General features: G+C 37.1%; 2 protein-coding genes across 7 annotated transcripts in view; one reads left to right on the top strand and one right to left on the bottom strand.

Annotated features, from left to right (window-relative positions):
• The window catches only part of mrps5 (mitochondrial ribosomal protein S5), a 123,280-nt gene extending 120,720 nt beyond the window's left edge, over positions 1–2,560 (top strand). For all 6 annotated transcript variants that reach the window (XM_062059525.1, XM_062059528.1, XM_062059529.1 and 3 more), the window contains one exon: positions 2,185–2,560. In XM_062059525.1, the coding sequence (XP_061915509.1) occupies positions 2,185–2,409 (225 nt within the window). In that variant the 3' untranslated portion in view covers positions 2,410–2,560. The remainder of the gene's footprint in view (positions 1–2,184) is intronic.
• LOC133657792 (myelin and lymphocyte protein-like) lies at positions 1,871–17,216 on the bottom strand. The gene is made up of 4 exons (XM_062059531.1): positions 16,900–17,216; positions 12,516–12,683; positions 7,572–7,694; positions 1,871–3,067 (listed from the first exon to the last, which is right to left on the bottom strand). The coding sequence occupies exons 1-4, from the start codon at positions 16,990–16,992 to the stop codon at positions 2,993–2,995; spliced, it is 459 nt and encodes a 152-aa protein (XP_061915515.1). The 5' UTR covers positions 16,993–17,216; the 3' UTR covers positions 1,871–2,992.
• Between the last annotated feature and the right edge of the window lie 3,839 nt (positions 17,217–21,055).

Here is a 21,055-nt window from a genome sequence, read left to right as displayed (position 1 = left end):
AAATTACATTTCACCTTTAAGCTTTTTTATTTCACTTTTGTTATGTTTTTGTTTATTTGAATAGTTTTTTTTAGAATGTGCCGTGGGCCTTTTAAACATTAGCTGCGGGCCGCAAATGGCCTCCGGGCCACACTTTTGGCACCCCTGCTATGGATAATAAAAAATTAAATCTGATAAGTCTATCGATAAAAAGCAGAGCCTGGCGATGAATGCGCGTTTATCATAACGCACAGTCAGCATCTCTACTTCAGTTAACTATGACGCTGATGACGTCACTGTCAGTGATGCGAGCGACATTTGCTAACTTTGTCAGCCAATTTTCCAAGAGACTCCTTTTGAACACTTCTCGCGCATTAACACTTCAAAAGGCACATATTTGCCCCGTTTGTTGACCTGCAAAGTATGTTTTTGGAGTGGAGGAGTCTGGTCGGGTGCTGGTTAGCTTGAAACTAACAGCTAGCCTGTCTCCATCCTCGAACGATGTCGATCCAACGGGAGATAAAAGTGAAGTTTCCATGGACTCACAAAGACTAAAACAAGTCATTTACTGGACCCATGGCACAGGAAGAAGTTCAAAAGGTTGACTTTACACTCACCTTAGTGTTTACCATGAAGTCTTTCTTTTGGCAGCCCCTCGCGGTAAAGTTGTCCGAGTGCAAACTGAGGCAGTATTTGTCATTGACAAAACTTTCGGCCAATCCAAATTCACGACCAATAAAAACGCAATAAACAGGGACGGAAATTTGACCCGGCAAATATGAACAAAACAAAACATTGGCGGAAAGCGATAATTGATAAAAAGTTTCAAAAATCAGCATCCGGGGGACGCGCAGGCTTCCGGAATTGCACGTCCTTTCTGACTTCAATGCGTAAAAAGACACAAAAAGTGCGTCAACGCCAACATTGGTATGCATATATATTTCATATACAGTAGCTTATTGTTTATATAGCCTATTTGTGTATTATTGACGAGTGGTGCACCGAAAATTCGACCGCCGAAAAAATACGTGTCTCACCGTAACTGGATGTTGTGATGAGTGATGACGTATCCACTTCCGTTGCCAGGCTGCGTCTTTCCCCGCGCACACGAATGACGAAGCTCGCCCAAAGATGATACAAAAGTCGCATTCGGGTCGCATTTCCGTTTGTACTGAAGTCACATTTGAAAAGATGAGATTCCAATCGGATTCAGACTTACTCCTGATGTGGCCTGAATCCTATACTCATAGATCAGATTTGAAGCATTTAGGACCGTTTAGACTGGAAAAAAATATCCGATCCGTTTGACTTGAGGGCAAAAAAAATCTAATTTGGTGTGCAGTGTAAAGGGAGGCTTAAAGACAGTGTAAGTCCATTCTAGGCGGTTAATAATAAATAGTTTAGTGTCTTTCATACCTACCATTGTTCTCTGTTTGACTCAAACCTTTTCTAACATTCCACACTAGAAAATAATAAAAGTATGTGTGTGTCATGCTGTTAATCAGATTGGGTCAATGTTGGCATCATATCGAAAGTGAACAAGTTGTATTGTTTGCATTGTGCCTCATAAAACTGCCAAGTTTGCTCACTTGTACAAATTAGTGTGTTGTAGTGTGTTTGTTTAAACAAAAAGTATATATTATATTTTACTGTTAGACTAAACCACTATTGCATACATTATGAAAACAAAAATAGTGTAAATAGTGACTTATGTATTTATTATAATGCATACAATAAAAGATGGGTAAATATTATTAATCAGTATTGTAAAAAGTTAGCCTTATCTTGATTTAATATTATCGAAGTGTATAAATAAAAATACACATCTAACCTTAATAATAAGTGGTTAAGAAAAAAGGCCTTTGTTACAGAATTTCAAACTCTCTTAATTATATTTTTTAATGCAGCAAACTAATTTAAAAACATGATTTTTAGCTTTTGGGATGTTGTAGCAATATAAATGTTCTATACATTTCTCATAACTGAGCGTCATCTGTAATGTGAATGATTTGGAAGTAGTTTTGACCTTCCTCTACTATGTTTGTTTGCGCTAAACAAAGAAAACTGAAGTAAGATTAGATGATTTTGCAAAACTTTACAGTCCAACATAAATCCCAGAACTCCTACAGGATACAAGGAGGACACCAGCGTAATATTCAATAGAGAACAACCCAATTTTTTACAAGGTCCCGCCCCCCCTTGCAGGAAACCCACCAGAAGCTGGCGGACAAGAAGCAGCTCCACGTGGTGGAGTTCCGCCAGGAGCGCGGCCCGCTGCCCATAGTGGTGGCCAGCCCCAAATTGGGCGCAAAAGCCCAGCCGGAACCCGAGGACGAGATCCTCAACACCCGTCTGAACTGGGACGACGTCCGAGCCTCGCAGGGGTCCAAACGCTCCGTCTGGGCGGGCGTAAAACGCACTATTTGGTAGCGCGATGACAGAGAATGACTTACTTACAGTGGAGACCTTAGAATTTAGTAATTACATTCTGGTCACGTGTTTTGGCGCTGAAATACAATTATGTACATCATGTCCTTTTACATGTACTCACACGGCTCATTAAATCAAATAATTCATCTTACAGTGAATTTAATGTCTTTACTGATCTTTCACACACCACTTCATAATTGTCAAAACACTTAAAAAGCACTAATTTCCTGTTTTTAAGATTTCTACTTCAAAGAAAATAAAAAATTGACATTTTCAGAGTGACATGGAAGAAGAAAAAAACATTTGCAGTAAATGTCTGGAAAGGTTGAAAAAATATAGATAAAATACAATGTTGATTGATATATAATAATTAAATTTTTTACTGCACAAAAAAAATGGCAAATATAAAATAAGATCTTTTTTTACTTCAAGGCAAAAATCATCATTTTACTTAACTTTTGAATGATTTTGTTCTCATTGGGCTTAGAAACAAAAACATTCAAATTTGTTTTGAAGATCATAGAAAAGAGTTTAAATGGCTGACATAACAAATGCATATTAAATATGTAACACCAAATGTTTTTCAGAAGTGTTTCCATCTGAGAGAGGACAAGATGGCGTGAATGAAGTACAGGAGTGTGGCCGTGAATGCAAACACCTGAAACACATACAGAGGACAACATTATACGGCACATATTTAATACTGCACATAATACTATGTACCACTGCACATACTACTATGTACTACTGCACATACTACAGTAATGTACATACCATGTACTACTTACTGTACAAACTATTATGTACTGCTGATAATACTATGTACTACTTAACATACTTTTTATTGCACATACTATGTACTACTGCACATACTACAGTCATGTACTACTTACTGTACATATGTACTGCTGATAATACTATGTACTACTTCACATACTAGTTATTGCACATACTATGTACTACTGCACATACTACAGTCATGTACATACTACCATGTACTACTTACTGTACATACTGTTTTGTACTGCTGATAATACTATGTACTACTTCACATACTTGTTATTGCACATACTATGTACTACTGCACACACTACTATGTATTACTGCACATAATAGTTATTGCACATACTACGTACTACAGCACATACTATTTACTACTGCACATACTACAGTCATGTACATACTACTTTGTACTACTTACTGTACATACTATTTTGTACTGCTGATAATACTATGTACTACTTCGCATACTTGTTATTGCACATACTATGTACTACTGCACATACTACAGTCATGTACTACTTACTGTACATATGTACTGCTGATAATACTATGTACTACTTCACATACTTGTTATTGCACATACTATGTACTACTCCACATACTACAGTCATGTACTACTTACTGTACATATGTACTGCTGATACTATGTACTACTTCACATACTTGTTATTGCACATACTATGTACTACTGCACATACTACTATGTATTACTACACATAATAGTTATTGCACATACTACGTACTACAGCACATACTATTTACTACTGCATGAACGACAGTCATGTACATACTACTTTGTACTACTTACTGTACATACTATTTTGTACTGCTGATAATACTATGTACTACTTCACATACTTGTTATTGCACATACTATGTACTACTGCACATACTACAGTCATGTACATACTACCATGTACTACTTACTGTACATACTGTTTTGTACTGCTGATAATACTATGTACTACTTCACATACTTGTTATTGCACATACTATGTACTACTGCACATATTATGTATTACTGCACATACTACAGTCATGTGCATACTACTATGTACTACTGTACATACTATTATGTACTGCAGATATCTACTACTTCACATAATAGTTATTGCACATACTACGCACTACAGCACATACTATGTACTACTGCACATACTACAGTCATTTACATACTACTTTGTACTACTGTACATACTCTTATGTACTGCAGATAATATGTACTACTTTAATAATAGTTATTGCACATACTATGTACTACAGCACATACTAGTTACTGCACATACTATGAACACATTCATAATATACTATGTATACCCAGTGATGGGCAAGCTACTTGGAAAATGTAGTAAGCTTAGCTTCAAGTGATTTTGGATTAAATGTAGTTAAGCTACAGTACCTGTCATTAAAGACAAGGCTGGTAAGGTAGGGAGTATGGACAATTATCGACCCCTAGCCAGCATACTATCTAAAGTGCGATAATATACAGAGTTGAGGATCTTATTTGCATCGCAGACAACCAATTTGGCTTTAAGAACAAACACAGCACTGACTTGTGTATTTATGCTTCAGGAGAAGCAGTATAAAAATAGAGAGGGCAGGGCTTTACAATGTTGGGAGGAATTATTGATGCATCAAAGCAAAACAACCATCACAAAGTCTTCACCAAACTGAAGCATAGGGGTGGTGCGGGTAGCATCATACATATCCTGGCATATTGGTACGACAGGCAGACTATGCAGGTGAAATGGGGTATTAGTTTATCTTCTCCCTTTAGAGTTGGCAATGGGGTACAGCAGGGTGGGCTTCTATCACCAGGCCTTTTAGGCATGTATATATATTAAATATTTAGGCCACATCATCAATGATAAAATGGAGATTGATGCTGACATGCTAACTGCAACCCTCTGGGTGAGGTTTAAGAAAGAGAGCTTTTGCCTATAATGACTGTAACAGAATCCTGCTCAGAAAGCCCTGGGGCCGTACTTATCAAGCTTCTTAGAGTGCCATTTTACACTTAAGTCCGGAGAATTTGCGAAATTTAGTCCTACTCTCAAACTTAAGAATAAAAGCTTTTTATCAACGTTCTTAAGTCTAAGAATCACTCCTACTCTCCACGATATTTAAGAGACCTTCAGAGGTGTCTTAAGTGGTTAGGAGTTGCCAGCAGGGGATGGCACTGAGGCGAGAGAGACGTGCGCTAACGTTCAGGGAACGGAACAATGTTTTGTTGTTTTTTTATGACGAGCAGCTGATCAAACGGTATCGTTTAGACGGAGCGGATATTATTTTTGTCACAGATTTAATACTTTTGGATTCCTTGTTGATTTCTGCATGTGTCTGCAGTGGGCTAGTATATATAGAGCCACCCACACCAGTTTCAAATTAGTTGCCTAATTAATGAATTGGAAAGAAAATGTTATGACAGTAGCGTATGTGTGTGGCCGTGAGGTGAGTGACGTCAGTGAGTGTGTGGGCGAGAGAAGAGAGGGAGCGGTAGCGTGAGTGCCGGCGGGGACTAGTTTGTTTTGTATTATTTTGTACTTTATTGTCAAAATATACACTCCCATTGTCCACTTAAATATTTCCAAGATATTTCTTTATTCTTAGACAACGGATTCCCTTCCGTGATTGGTCATTTCTATGGACACAGAAATGACGTCACCTAAAATTGCGTTTACGGCACATAGTAATGTCGTAATTCAGCTCTGAGTGTGACACTTAAGATTCAGTCCTACACTTGGCTGAAAGTGTGAGTAAGACGCTTGATAACTAACTTTTAAGTGCAGCTTTCAGCGAAGAATTTATTTACTCTTAAGTCAACTCTTAGCAGACTTCTTAGGAGTAATTCTAAGAAGCTTGATAAGTACGGCCCCAGGGGTAGTAGTGCAGAGCTTTTTTGTGGTTTCGGGATAAACACCTTCCACGTCACGCTGAGAAAACTGATGTTTATGTCTATATGTAGACTGCAAGGGTCCGAGAATGATCTTATTATACAGATAACCAATCCTAGGTGTGGTTCTGTTAGGTACCAATCCTACATATGGAAACCCTGATATTTGGTTATAGAATGTATAGAAGCATTTTTAAAGTATATTTGTTTTGCTGCTTTTATTTATTAGATGCCTTTTACTGAATGTTTTAATATGATGTGATATAATGCCTTTTATACTGTACTCTTTGTTTTATGTATTGTATGTGATTGTATGTCTACTTGGACGTTGTCATCTGCAAAGAAGCTTGATTGATATCACCAGAGAACTGTAGCAAGCTACACGGCAAAAGTAGCTTGCCACATCAAAGCTTTTATATATAACCCCCGGTATAACAGGCATTAAGCTACAGACCCCCATTTAACAGCATTTCTAAGTATGGGCCCACATGTACAATATAAATGTTAATGTAACAGAGTGTACAAATGGAGCCATTACTATTAACTAACTATCTGTCATTTAGCCAAGGACACCCTACAACTACCTCTAGGGGTCCCCGCACTTCACTATATGTGTTTATTTTAGTTTGCCTTTTCTTTGGCCCAACCCTATAATGTTATTCATTCTCTCTACATTCAGTAAAAAAAAAAAAAACAGCATCTATCTATATCTTGACCAAAAAAAAACAATGACTTGTGTGTTTGGGAACAGTTGCTAATGGTTATGTGCAGTAAAACTTTTCATGATCTCAACTCACCTCAATGTGTTTACTGAGTAAACCACTAAAAACTAAGGTTTTGGACGGTGTTTTTTCTCAACTTGGCCGTATTTCTGTCTAAATGTGGCCAAGGATGCGCATTATTGTGGGTTTCCTGCACGTCATCTTTATTACTAAAGGAAAAATCTAATCTGCGGGAGAGAATCTCTCTGCCATTTTCAAGTATGTTTCTTTTTTTTTTTTGAATGGTCAGCTTGAAGCATCCCTCTGTCTCTGACTCGTCGTCATGTGACATGACGTTATGATTTTGCTCCCTGGTTTCGATAATCCGCCTTATCTTGCCTCTGATTGGCCAGTCCGTAATGTTTCAGCCTAACCTTAGCCAATTGTGACTCATCATACGAACACTAACCGATCATCATGGATCTTCTCTGTATGTATAAATGTTCTCATTTATTCAGGTCAATGTATTTTCTCTGTATTTTTGGCTGATTTCGCAGTTCATTTTCTGTTTGTTCTAGCTTGTAGCTTCGATGTAAGCTACCTCGTTACGTGGGTTTAAAAATAGCTAAACTACAGGAAAAGCTACTCGTTCAAAAAGTAGCCAAGCTACTGGAAAATATAGTTAAGCTACTTAGCTTAGCGTGTTACTGCCCATCACTGTCTATACTTGTACATATTACTATCTACTACTGTCCAAAGTACTGATATGAATGTGTTTTTTTTACCACAGCAGCGATGTCAATCTTGTAGAGCCTGAAGGATCCTAACTTCATCAAGAAGGTGATGTAGGCCAGAGACACTGCAGCACTCAGGTAGAACAAGGTGGCCACAGCGTGATAGACAAAGTCCTTGACACACAATATGACACACGTTAGAATATGACAAACATTACACGCAATGATATACGGTAAACACAATATGACACACAATTAAAATTACGGTATGACAAAACATTACACGCAAATGACGTACGTTACAATATGACACCTACACCCTGACATACACAACATGACAAACATGACGCAAAATAAGGTACATTACAATATGACACGTACACAATGACATACATAACTTGACAATCATGACACAATATAAGGTACGTTATGTTATGACACATACACTATGACAAACACGACACAAAACAAGGTACATTACAATATGACATGTACACTGACATATTTTACACAACTAGACTATGACAAACATGACACAAAATAAGGTACATTACAATATGACAAGTACACAATGAGATGCACAACTTGACAGACAACATGACACAAAATAAGGTACATTAAAATATGACACGTACACACTGACATACACAACTTGACAATATGACAAACATGACACAAAATAAGGTACATTTCAATGACACATACACAATGGCATCTTTTACACAACTTGACAAACATGACAAAATAAGGGACATTACAATATGACATAGATAACATGACAAACGTGACACAAAATAAGGTACATTGCAATATGAGACATACACAACTTGACAAACGACACAAAATAAGGTACATTACAATAAAACAGATAATATGACAAACGTGACACAAAATAAGGTACATTGCAATATGAGACATACACAACTTGACAAACGACACAAAATAAGGTACATTACAATAAAAGAGATAATACGACAAACGTGACACAAAATAAGGTACATTACAATATGAGACATACACAACTTGACAAACGACACAAAATAAGGTACATTACAGTAAAACAGATAATATGACAAACGTGACACAAAATAAGGTACATTACAATATGAGACATACACAATGACATACATAACTTGACAAACATGACACAAAACAGGGTACATTTCAATATGACACGTACACAATGATATCTTTTAAACAACGTGACACAAAATACGGTACATTACAATATGACACATACACAACATGACACAAAATAAGGTACATTACAATATGACATGGATAACAACATGGCCCAACAGCATTATCCTCAATCGCTGCTCAAAATCCCCTTTTGTCTTATTCTGCTTTCTCATCCCATGATCTCATCTAGAGCTGCAGCTATCGAATATTTTAGTAATCGAGTGTTCTACCGAATATCCCGATAGATTAATCGGGTAATCGAATAAATCATATGTTTGCTTTATTTTTTATTTTTTTGTCCTGTCCAGCTTCTCAGGCAAATCATATTGCTGATATAGATGCCTATATCGGCCGTACAAATTTACTTTACAAAAGAGAAGTGTAGGATACTTCTCTTGTTGCCTTATTTGTATTTTGACTTTATTAAATGGATTTATAATATGATTTGGTGCAGCCGGGCCAGAGCAATATTTTTGCCTAATTAAGGTTTAAATATACATGTTAAGATGTGCCCTCAATTATTGCGTTTGCCCTAATTGTCTTTTATTTCCTAAACGGCTGTTTTCATTATTGAAGGCTGACACGCACAGCTGAAATGCGACCGTGGTTGATTGTGCCAATTTGTGTGTGCTAATAAAAACAAGTGCGCTCACAGCCCAATGTACTGTGTAGTGTGACCGCATAAACAAAGTTCTTGTCTCTTGCCGTTAAAATGGTGGTTTCTCCACGCAAATCCGCTGAGCTGTTTTCAACCTGCCAACAATACATAAACAATATAAAAAGACCAACCAATTAATAATGACGACAACCGTTTTCAATTTTAAGAATGCAATACAGTACATTGCATTCTTTGCATGCAAAATAGTAATCAATGTTCATTTTGCCAGCATAACATGTTTGAGATGAAAACACATATATATATATAAAATTAGTTCAAAATTAATATTCCCTGAGAAAGTTCAAATAAAACTATATTCTTAGTATCAAAAATAAAACAAGAACATTTTTCATTATATCAAACATAAAAAGTGGATTACACTGCAAAAACTGAAATCTAAGTAAGATTAAATATCTCAAATAAGGGTGATATTTGCTTATTTTCTGTCTGATAAGATCATTCTTCTCACTAAGCAGATTTTATGTTAGTGTTTTACTTGTTTTAAGGGTTTTGGTCCTAAATGATCTCAGTAAGATATTACAGCTTGTTGCTGAGATTTGATGAGCTATATTGAGTAAAACATGCTTGAAACTAGAATATCAACTGTTGCAAAGCTGTGTCATCAACACTGAACAAGTATAAAACTACTTTTTTAAAGTAATAATTTGTTATTTCAAGCATGTAAAAAAAAAAAATCATGACTTTGACACAATTGTGTCTCATATTAAAACAGATGACAGCCAAATGGACTTTGCTGTTTTATTTTCAATGAAACAATAGAAAATACGTACTCATATAGTATTAAAGTTGTAATTAATGAGAATATACTTATTTTAAGCTATTTTTGGGTTCATTGAGGTAAGCTAATTTTACTTGTTTTGGAAAGTCTTGACAAGCCAAATTTTCTTGTTCTATTGGCAGATAATTTTGCTGAGTTCAAATAAAATACCCCTCATTTTTGTATTTTTTTTTCTTGTTTTTGAACACTGACTTTTTGCAGTGTGAAAATTCCTCGAATATATTTTGTAATCAAATGACTCGAGTTACTCGAGGAATCGTCTCAGCTCGAATCTCATCCATGCCCTATTCTCATTTTTTACATCATCTCCTTCCTTGCCCTCTACTGCAGTGTTTTTCAACCACTGTGCCGCGGCACACTAGTGTGCCGTGAGATACAGTCTAGTGTGCCGTGGGAGATTATCTCATTTCACCTATTTGGGGTATAACATTTTTTGCAAACCAGTAATTATAGTCTGCAAATGATGTGTTGTTGTTGAGTGTCGGCAGTGTAATACTCTTCCATATCAGTAGGTGGCAGCAGGTAGCTAATCGTGATCACAATTTTTCAGACGACAGCGGGAGGCAGTGTGCAGGTAAAAAGGTGACAAATGCTTAAACTTCTATTCACACATTTAAAAAAACACTCTAAGACTAATGTCTTGAAAAAATATATCACTCTTGAATCAACACAGTAGTTAATACTATGATCAATGTTAATTCAAATACTAAATGTGGGTTATAAATAATAATGGAAGTACAATTGTTTGTATATAGTATATAAATTGGTACAAAGGTTTAACATGTCTACAAGGATATTTCACATGCCTTTACTGTGTATATAATTGAACTGTGTTTATGTTATGTATAATGTGTATTTATAATATGTTGTACAAAGGACATTTAATAATTTTCGGAAGTTTATTTTGTACTTGACATTGTTTATAGGGTTAGGCGCAATAAGTGTTCAACTTCAGCCTAAACCCTTTCGGTCTGCAACATTTTCATTTTCAATTTATGAATGTACAACTGTTTGTTTATTTTGTTGACGATTGACCGAAGAATAATAAACTTGAAACTTGAAAAATAAACAAAAGGTGAGTGCCCCTAAAAAAAAAGGCATTGAAGCTTAGGGAAGGCTATGCAGAACGAAACTACAACTGAACTGGCGACAAAGTGAAGAAAAACAGAATGCTGGACGACAGCAAAGACTTACTGTGGAGCAGACGGCGTCCACAAAGTACATCTGAACATGACATGACAATCAACAATGTCCCCACAAAGAAGGATAAAAACAACTGCAATATTCTTGATTGCTAAAAAAAAAGCAGATGCGGGAAATATCGCTTAAAGGAAGACATGAAACTGCTACAGGAAAATACCAACAAAACAGGAAAAGCCACCAAAATAGGAGCGCAAGACAAGAACTAAAACACTACACATAAGAAAACAGCAAAAAAGTCCAAATAAGTCAGGGTGTGATGTGACAGGTGGTGACAGTACACCTACTTTGAGACAAGAGCTATAGTGTTGCATGCTTAGTTATGCTTTAAAATCACATCCCACAACTTTTTTTTGTCAATATCGAGTTTCATATTTTAATGATTTCTGCTGGTGGTGTGCCTTTGGATTTTTTCAATGAAAAAAATGTGCCTCGGCTCAAAAAAGGTTGAAAAACTGCTCTACTGTATATCTTATGCTACATTCCCATCGCATTGTTGATCTTATCTCACGGTTTTCCTAATTCCCCGCCCCCCGATTCCCATCTCATCCTTAAACTCCCTTCTCATCCCATACCCGTTTCCTTGTCTTTTCTCATCTCATATTGTTCCCCATTCCATTTCATTCTCATCAGTATCCTTTATCACAGTCTTATACTCCATTCTCATCCAATTCTCAACTCGTACCCATTCCATTCTCTATTATCATCCCATTACCCCATGTCCCTTTCGGGTCTGAGTATTCTTTCTCATCTCATTATCACCCAATTCTCAGCTTAGACCATCAGACTTCTTGTCTCACTCACCGTGTCTGTTTTACGCTCATCACGATCCTTTCTTATCTCATGTCATGTTTCATTCTCATCCAATCCGACCAATCCCATACTCTATTCTGATCTCATACCATCTCATCTTCTGACCACGTATTTGGGTGATGACCTCCTATGACATTATCATCCCATGAGGCCTGATCTCTTCACTATATTTTCCCATTTATGCCCCATTGTCATCCAAATCTTGTTTTGGCCTCTATTCTCATCTCATGCTCAAAGTTAATTTTCCTAACAGAGCACTCTCATCCAAATCTCATCTCATTCGACCGCTATTCTCATGGTGTTTTTTTTATCGTCTCATTCTCATCTCCTGTGTGCGTCTTACAGCGGCGGCCCAGCTGGAGCTGCTGTGGTGACAGCCGGCGATGAAGAGGAGCATCCAGAGGAGGGTGGTGGAGAAGCAGAAGAGGGAGACAAACATCACCCAGCCCAGAGGATTGGGAGGCTCCACGCGGGTGGATGCCACCAGGATCCACACCAGCCCGCCGGTCACCTGCGCCCATGAGAAGTCATGAGGTAACTTGTGAGACCGATCATAAAGTATGTTGTTGCGTAAACATAACTGGGATGGAGGCTGTATAAGACGTGTTCAACTCAAGGCTGGGGGGCCGGATCTGTCCCGTCACTTAATTGAATTTGCTCATCTTTCTTGCTAAATGTATTTGTTCTTTTCATTTTCACATCATTTCTTTTACTTAAAATATCTGTTTATGAAACAAATTTATTATCATACATTCAAACCATTTTTTTTAGTTAAGATAGAAATAAACATGTTTTAGTTGCTTTACTTATGATTTCAAATCAAGTTATCCATCAAATTGTACCCTGTAAAAATGACAATATATTTTAGGGTAAAATTGTGACATTTACTGGGTTGTTTTTTTTTTACAGCATTTTTGGTCAACTGAGGTCTGTTTTACCATTTACAGTAATACACCGTAATATCTACAGTTTTTTTAAGGTAAAAAAATGACAGCTCAAATGCCAGAATTTTACAGTATTAAAGCATTTTTCTATTTAAAGTGAAAAAAAAAAATGTTAACGTAAATTTTACAGTAAAATTCTGGCAGCTGAGCTTGGCCAGATACCAGTATACTTCCAAGATTGCGCCAAGTATTAAACAACTCATGGTGTACAAAATGCGGCGACCATTTTCCGCCCGTTATGTGACTGGATAAGAAGGAATACCGAAATACACAATTTGTATGTGTAAACATACAAAATTAGCTAAGAAGCTAGCATAAAACATTAGCGTGTTGATGTTAGCATGCTAATATAAGAGGCCTTAGTATACTTCCAAGATGACGCTAGTACCAAAAAACATGATTTTTAGGTTAAAACATGCACAATTAGCTAAGAAGCTAGCAGAAAATGTTGGCACGTTAAAGTTAGCATGCTAATATAAGAGACGTTATTATATTTCCAAGATGACGCCAAGTATCAAAAAACCAAGGGTGTACAAAGTGTGGTGGCCATTTTCCACCCATTAAGTGACCGGATAAGAAGAAATACCAAAATACACAATTTGTAGATGTAAACATACAAAATTAGCTAAAAAGCTAGTATAAAACATTAGCATTTTAAAGTTAGCATGCTAATATAAGAGACATTAATATACTTCCAAGATGACACCAAGTATCAACAACCTTGATTTTTAGGTTAAGACATTTAAAATTAGCTAAAAAGCTAGCATAAGACGTTAGCATGTTAGCATTGCTAGTTTTTTACCATAAAAAAACTGTGGTACTGTGTTCCCATTTGCAGTAATATGCTGTAAATAAATAAATACATTTTACGGTAAAATCATTGCGATTGTGATGACGTTTTTTTAGATTTTTAGGTTAAAACATGCAAAATTAGCTAAGAAGCTAGCACAAAAAGTTGGCATGTTAACATTAGTATGCTAATATAAGAGACGTTAGTATACTTCCAAGATGACGCCAAGTATCAAAAAACCAAGGGTGTACAAAGTGTGGCGGCCATTTTCCACCCGATATTATGTGACCAGATAAGAAGAAATACCAAAATACACAATTTTTAGATGTAAACATACAAAATTTGCTAAAAAGCTAGTATAAAATATTAGCATTTTAACGTTAGCATGCTAATATAAGAGACATTAATATACTTCCAAGATGACACCAAGTATCAGCAACCAAGAGTTTTAGGTAAACAATTAAAATTAGCTAAAAAAAAGCTAGCATAAAACGTTAGCATGTTAGCATTGCTAGTTTTTTACCATAAAAAAAACTGCAGTACTGTGTTCCCATTTGCAGTAATATGCTGTAAATAAATAAATACATTTTACGGTAAAATCATTGCGATTGTGATGACGTTTTTTTAGATTTTTAGGTTAAACATACAAACTTAGCTAAGAAGCTAGCACAAAAAGTTGGCATGTTAACATTAGTATGCTAATATAAGAGACGTTAGTATACTTCCAAGATGACGCCAAGTATCAAAAAACCAAGGGTGTACAAAGTGTGGCGGCCATTTTCCACCCGATATTATGTGACCAGATAAGAAGAAATACCAAAATACACAATTTTTAGATGTAAACATACAAAATTTGCTAAAAAGCTAGTATAAAATATTAGCATTTTAACGTTAGCATGCTAATATAAGAGACATTAATATACTTCCAAGATGACACCAAGTATCAGCAACCAAGAGTTTTAGGTTAAAACATTTAAAATTAGCTAAAAAAGCTAGCATAAAACATTAGCATGTTAGCATTGCTAGTTTTTTACCATAAAAAAACTGCAGTACTGTGTTCCCATTTGCAGTAATATGCTGTAAATAAATAAATACATTTTACGGTAAAATCATTGCGATTGAGCTGACGGTTTTTTACCTTTAAAACCTTCAGATTTTTTTCATTACGGTACATTGTACAAAAAAAATTGTAATACTCAAATGCATATGAAAGTGGGTAATATTATCATTCTCTAAACTAAGTCAAACATAACAGCGATGGGGCCTTCATTGAAAACAAGTTTGACATCTCTGCTTATACAACCAGGAAGAAACATCAAAAAAATATGTTGATTTTGTTGCACCTGTCAGCTCGCTAGGTTCTTTTTATACAGTTTGCATGTGAACCCTGCCTCAACACCAACAAAGCAAGTATGCTTGGTAGAAAACGCTCCATTGTAGATTAAGGCTCCTCTTTTCTAAAATGTGCTAGGTGGATGCTAATTTGGATTTGCTATAGACAGGCTACTATTAGCATTAGCGATTTTACATGGCAATTTCAACACCTCCAAATTTGGTAATACAAATTATTAGAGATGTCCGATAATGGCTTTTTTGCCGATATCCGATATTCCGATAATGTCCTACTCTTATTTACCGATTCTGATATCAACAGATACCGATATATACAGTCGTGGAATTAACACATTATATGCCTAATTTTGTTGTGATGCCCCGCTGGATGCATTCAACAATGTAACAAGGTTTTCCAAAATAAATCAACTCAAGTTATGGAAAAAAATGCCAACATGGCACTGCCATATTTATTATTGAAGTCACAAAGTGAATTATTTTTTTTTAACATGCCTCAAAACAGCAGCTTGGAATTTGGGACATGCTCTCTCTGAGAGAGAATGAGGAGGTTGAGGTGGGCGGTATTTGGGTAGAGGGTAGCGGGGGGTGTATATTGTAGCGTCCCGGAAGAGTTAGAGCTGCAAGGGGTTCTGGGTATTTGTTCTGTTGTGTTTATGTTGTGTTACGGTGCGGATGTTCTCCCGAAATGTGTTTGTCATTCTTGTTTGGTGTGGGTTCACACTGTGGCGCATATTTGTAACAGTGTTAAAGTTGTTTATACGGTTACCCTCAGTGTGACCTGTATGGCTGTTGACCAAGTATGCGTTGCATTCACTTGTGTGTGTGAAAAGCCGTAGATATTATGTGATTAGGCCGGCACGCAAAGGCAGTGCCTTTAAGGTTTATTGGCGCTCTGTACTTCTCCCTACGTCCGTGTACACAGCGGCGTTTTAAGAAGTCATACATTTTACTTTTTGAAACCGATACCGATAATTTCTGATATCACATTTTAAAGCATTTATCGACATCTCTAATGCTGATATTAGAATGCTAACAATTGGGCCTTTAGAAAATGAGCTACGGGGCTCACTTTGGACACTCCTGCTCTCTATTATTATCCAATCTAACTATTTTTGGAAACTCTAACATGAAAGTACCCTTGGCGAACGGCGCCGTCTTTCTCGTGACACAAACATTTTGTTTCTTTCACAAACACTGCTGGTGTCGATGTAAAGATATTTTCCAGCGGATGAAGACGACACCAAAAACCACAAGCGATTTGGTCCACAGTAGCGAGCGCGTAGTGTCGGGGATGAGCTTGAGTCAAACAATGTGCTGGAAAGGTGAGACGCAGGAACGTGATGCACCCTCCCATGTGACGGGATCTTGCCAGACAGCGGTAGTAAATAAGTAAGTAGATCCCTCACAGCACTTCTAGCATATTCGCTCATAATTGCATGAAAATATTTGTTTAGCAAAGACTTTCAGCTCATTTGCATCTAATTTCTCCCCAATTCTCTTCTCCGTTGCCAACGGAGAGTTTTGAATATGTCCGACGACAAAAAGGGTCATAGTACAATCTTCGTTTAGCTTTGTTCCGCAAGTCAAGCACATCACCCCGTCATAGGGGACCTGGCGCCCAGAGGCCAGAGGTCACTCACCAGTTCGGGCAAGTAGAACATATCCGGTGCCGTGACACAAACCCCGAGTCCGGTTGGCAGACTTCCCAGGGACTGAGTGGCGGTCGCAGCCATGCCAGCCGGTTCCGCTTCCCCGTGTGTACAAGCGGGGCGCCCTGGTCCTGGGGCCAGGACTAACGGAGCAGCAGGAACAGGTGTTGCCGATGCAGGCAGGCAGGGATAACTTTGCGGCCAAACCTGTTCTGTTATTGCTGGCTTTCCCACAACAGCTCCTCAGCGGACACGCCCTCCTCCGGCTCCAGCTTCATGTGAGCTGCTCCTACGTCGAATCTTTGTGGGCCCCGGGGCCCAACTGAAAGCAGATGGACTCTCCCCATTGTTGATGATGCCTTTCCCTTGTTTGTGTTTTACACACTGGACAAGAATCACTCCCACTTTGTTTACAACATGTCACTGGCATCAAAGGAACCGCCTCAAACGGGTTTGGGTCCTATTAGTCCAACCGCTTACAGTTTGTAGCTAAGAATGTTTATATTTAGTGGGGTCCCGCAGGGGTCCATGCCAGTACCAACACTGTTCAGTATTTACATGCTTACCTTATGCAGGCGACACACCACTTTATTTGTCAGTCAAAGCCAATGTCAGCCATGCAAACTTAGAGTGTCTCCTAAAGACATCAAGAGCTTCTGTTTTTAAAAGGGCAAATCCTAATTGACTTTAAAATCAGGAAACAAAGAATCGTGTTTGTTTTGATCGTAAAATACACTAGAACCTTGATTTATGAGCTTAATTGGTTATTGAACATTGTCCATGAATCAAAGTTTAATTAGTAAAGCAAAGTTCCCCATAAGGAACAATGTAAAGATGAATAATTGGTTGTAGCCTCGACTAAAGTCCCTATTTTAGGAAAAGAATGGACACTTTGTGTGTGTGTCTGCGTGCGTGCGCGCACACACACATAGACATATTTATGTCTATATATACACACACACACACACACACACAATGTAAACGTTGTAAGTGTATATATATATATATTAGGGGAGTGGAAAAAAATATTTTTTTTTAATGAATCGTGATTCTTATTTGTAACAATTCTTAATCGATTAAATGTATTTTCTTTTTTTAATCTGTCCTGTACAGCCACTTCTTTTAAGTAATATATAAATTATATACATTATATAAATTAAAAACAGACATATATACATGTATATGTATGCACATATATATATATATATATATATGTATATATGTATATATATGTATATATGTATATATATGTATATGTATGGTTAGAGTGTCCACCCTGAGATCGGTAGGTCGTCAGTTCAAACCCCTGCCGAGTCATACCAAAGACTATAAAAATAGGACCCATTACCTCCCTGCTTGGCACTCAGCATCAAGAGTTGGAATTGGGGTTTAAATCACCAAAATGATTCCCGGGCGCGGCCACCGCTGCTGCTCACTGCTCCCCTCACCTCCCAGTGGGTGAGGGTGATGGGTGAAATGCAGAGGATAATCTCGCCACACCTAGTGTGTGTGTGACAATCATTGGTACTTTTTTATATACATATATAGATGTATATGTATACATATGTATATATGTGTATGGATATATATATGTGTGTGTGTGTGTGTGTGTGTGTGTGTGTGTGTGTGTGTGTGTGTGTGTGTGTGTGTGTGTGTGTGTGTGTGTGTGTGTGTGTGTGTGTGTGTGTGTGTGTGTGTGTGTGTGTGTGTGTGTGTGTGTGTGTGTGTGTGTAAATGCATTTATATATATGTATATATATATATATATATATATATATATATATATATATATATATACACACAAACACACACACGTACTTTGGCTCTTCAACATTCACACAAAATTTCTATTGATATTGCTTTTTTTTTTGTTCTTGAAGGTGTTTTGAAGGTGAAAACAACCAAATTGGCCCCTGCGTCCTTTGATTTGTCAGAAAAAGTTTGGGAACCCCTGCATTAAGGTTTTTTTTTTTTAATATTACATGACATTTGTTTTTAAAATGATCAAATGATTTATTCCTTCATCAGTGGTCTTATATCGCATGATGTAAAGTATTGAATAGTGGCATTAAAAAAGCCATAAAAGCGGCATGAACTAAATGAATCTGGCTCAGTTCAGAGTGAAAATCAACAATAACTTGCATTTTTAATTTTATGTTTATTTTGAATTAACAGCACAACTTGGTGTGAAGAAAATATTGAAACTCATGCATCATAATGTTCCTAACTATAACTTTTAACTGAAGAGCCTCGAGGTTTAAATCGTTCTATTTGTTTACTTCTTTATGTCACACGACAGGACTGTAAAAACTTGGCCTGGGGGCGCAAATACCAGACAAATGTGTGTTTAGAAAGGAGAAAACATGCCTGCACAGAGTCCTGACCTGAACCCGATAGAACACCTTTGGGATGAATTAGAACGGAGACTGAGGGCCTCACCAATGTGCTTTTGGAAGAATGGTGGAAAATTCCTATAAACACACTCCGCAACCTTGTGGACAGCCTTCCCAGAAGAGTTGAAGCTGTAATAGCTGCAAAAGGTGGACCCACATTATTGAACCCTATGGGTTAGGAATGGGATGTTGATATGTGAGTCAAGGCAGGTGGCCAAATATTTTAGGCAATATTGTGTATTTGGGCAGAGTTCTACCCTTTTTCCACATAATTTGATACCAAAGTAGTTTGAAAGTCTACTGAATTTATTTCACTCTGTAGATGGCAAATATGTGAGTAAGGCGAAATCATCAAGTACAGTATATACATGCGGACATTTGCAGACGGACAAGAAAAACATTCAACATTGAAACTGATTCTACAAGCAGAAATGAACAAAAAGCTTTCGTAAACACAAAGAAAGCGTGAATAAAAATTGTGACCACTTATGAGGTTTAAAGAGCTTTTCAGTGCGTAAAAATGTCGCTCGCCTTTGTCTAAATGTCAGCCGGCAACAAAGTAAGCCAGTAATCCTCGCTGAAGATGTTTTTGTCCAAACAGCGGCGTCGCCCTTTACAGTAATCCCTCCTTCATCGCAGTTAATTGGTTCCGGGCCTGATCGTGACAAATTGAGTTATACATCCAATATTTTCAAAGTTACATAAAAAAACTAAAAATTACACACTTAAGTCACCTTTACACTCGTTTAATCCAGTATTGTAATGCTGGCTGAGGCTGAGCCAATCAGCGGCCACGATACTGAGCAACGCTCTCTGATTGGTTTGGTAGCCAATGCTGCCGTAGTATTGATATTTTTTGTTCACCCAAACCTTTTTGTGTTTAATGAAGGCCAAAAAAAGGCAGCGTTTGCCTAAAAATATTTATATGTGATGGTAGAAGCGTGATGAAGTGAGGGACGATTGCATATGAGGAACATTGATTTAAAATAGGGGGCTGAGGAGACGATTTGCCTAGATGGCAACATTTTAGTTGAATTTAGGGGAAAATCGTACAAAAATGGCATAAAACTGTTTTTGTGCATGGACGCCAAATGTGTTTATATAAGGTTTATTGCAACTTATCTTCATAACATTGATTTTAAAAGAATTCAACTACTAAAATGTTTGTTTTTAAATCTCACTCAAATTTGATGGCTTTAAAAGGCTGACTGGCAGCTTTTAATATACGGTAGGTGTGTCGCAGGAAAAAGTCACTACTTTTTGTCCCACATTAGAGATGCTAAAAGCAATCCAATACAACAAAACATCTCGACTTATCATATGGGTAACAAAGCAAATTACTATCTAATCCAGGGGGGCCCAAACGTTTTGACCGGGGCCGAAAGCTAATTTTCTAAGCCCATATATATGAGTACAGGCCAAAAGTTTGGACACACCTCCTCATTCAATGCGTTTTCTTTATCTTCATGACTATTTACATTGTAGATTGTCACTGAAGGCATCAAAACTATGAATGAACACATGTGGAGTTATGTACTTAACAAAAAAAGGTGAAATAACTATTATATTCTAGTTTCTTCAAAATAGCCGCCCTTTGCTCTGATTACGTTTTCTCACACTCTTGGCATTCTCTCGATGAGCTTCAAGAGGTAGTCAACTGAAATGATTTTCACTTCACAGATGTCGTAGTTTTGATGCCTTCAGTGACAATCTACAATGTAAATAGTCATGAAAATAAAGAAAACGCATTGAAA

Source organism: Entelurus aequoreus, linkage group LG09 (assembly GCF_033978785.1).
Source record: "Entelurus aequoreus isolate RoL-2023_Sb linkage group LG09, RoL_Eaeq_v1.1, whole genome shotgun sequence".
NCBI classification, from domain to species: Eukaryota; Metazoa; Chordata; class Actinopteri; order Syngnathiformes; family Syngnathidae; genus Entelurus; species Entelurus aequoreus.
Note: the sequence above shows the minus strand (reverse complement) of the source record. Positions and strands in the feature narration are given on the sequence as shown.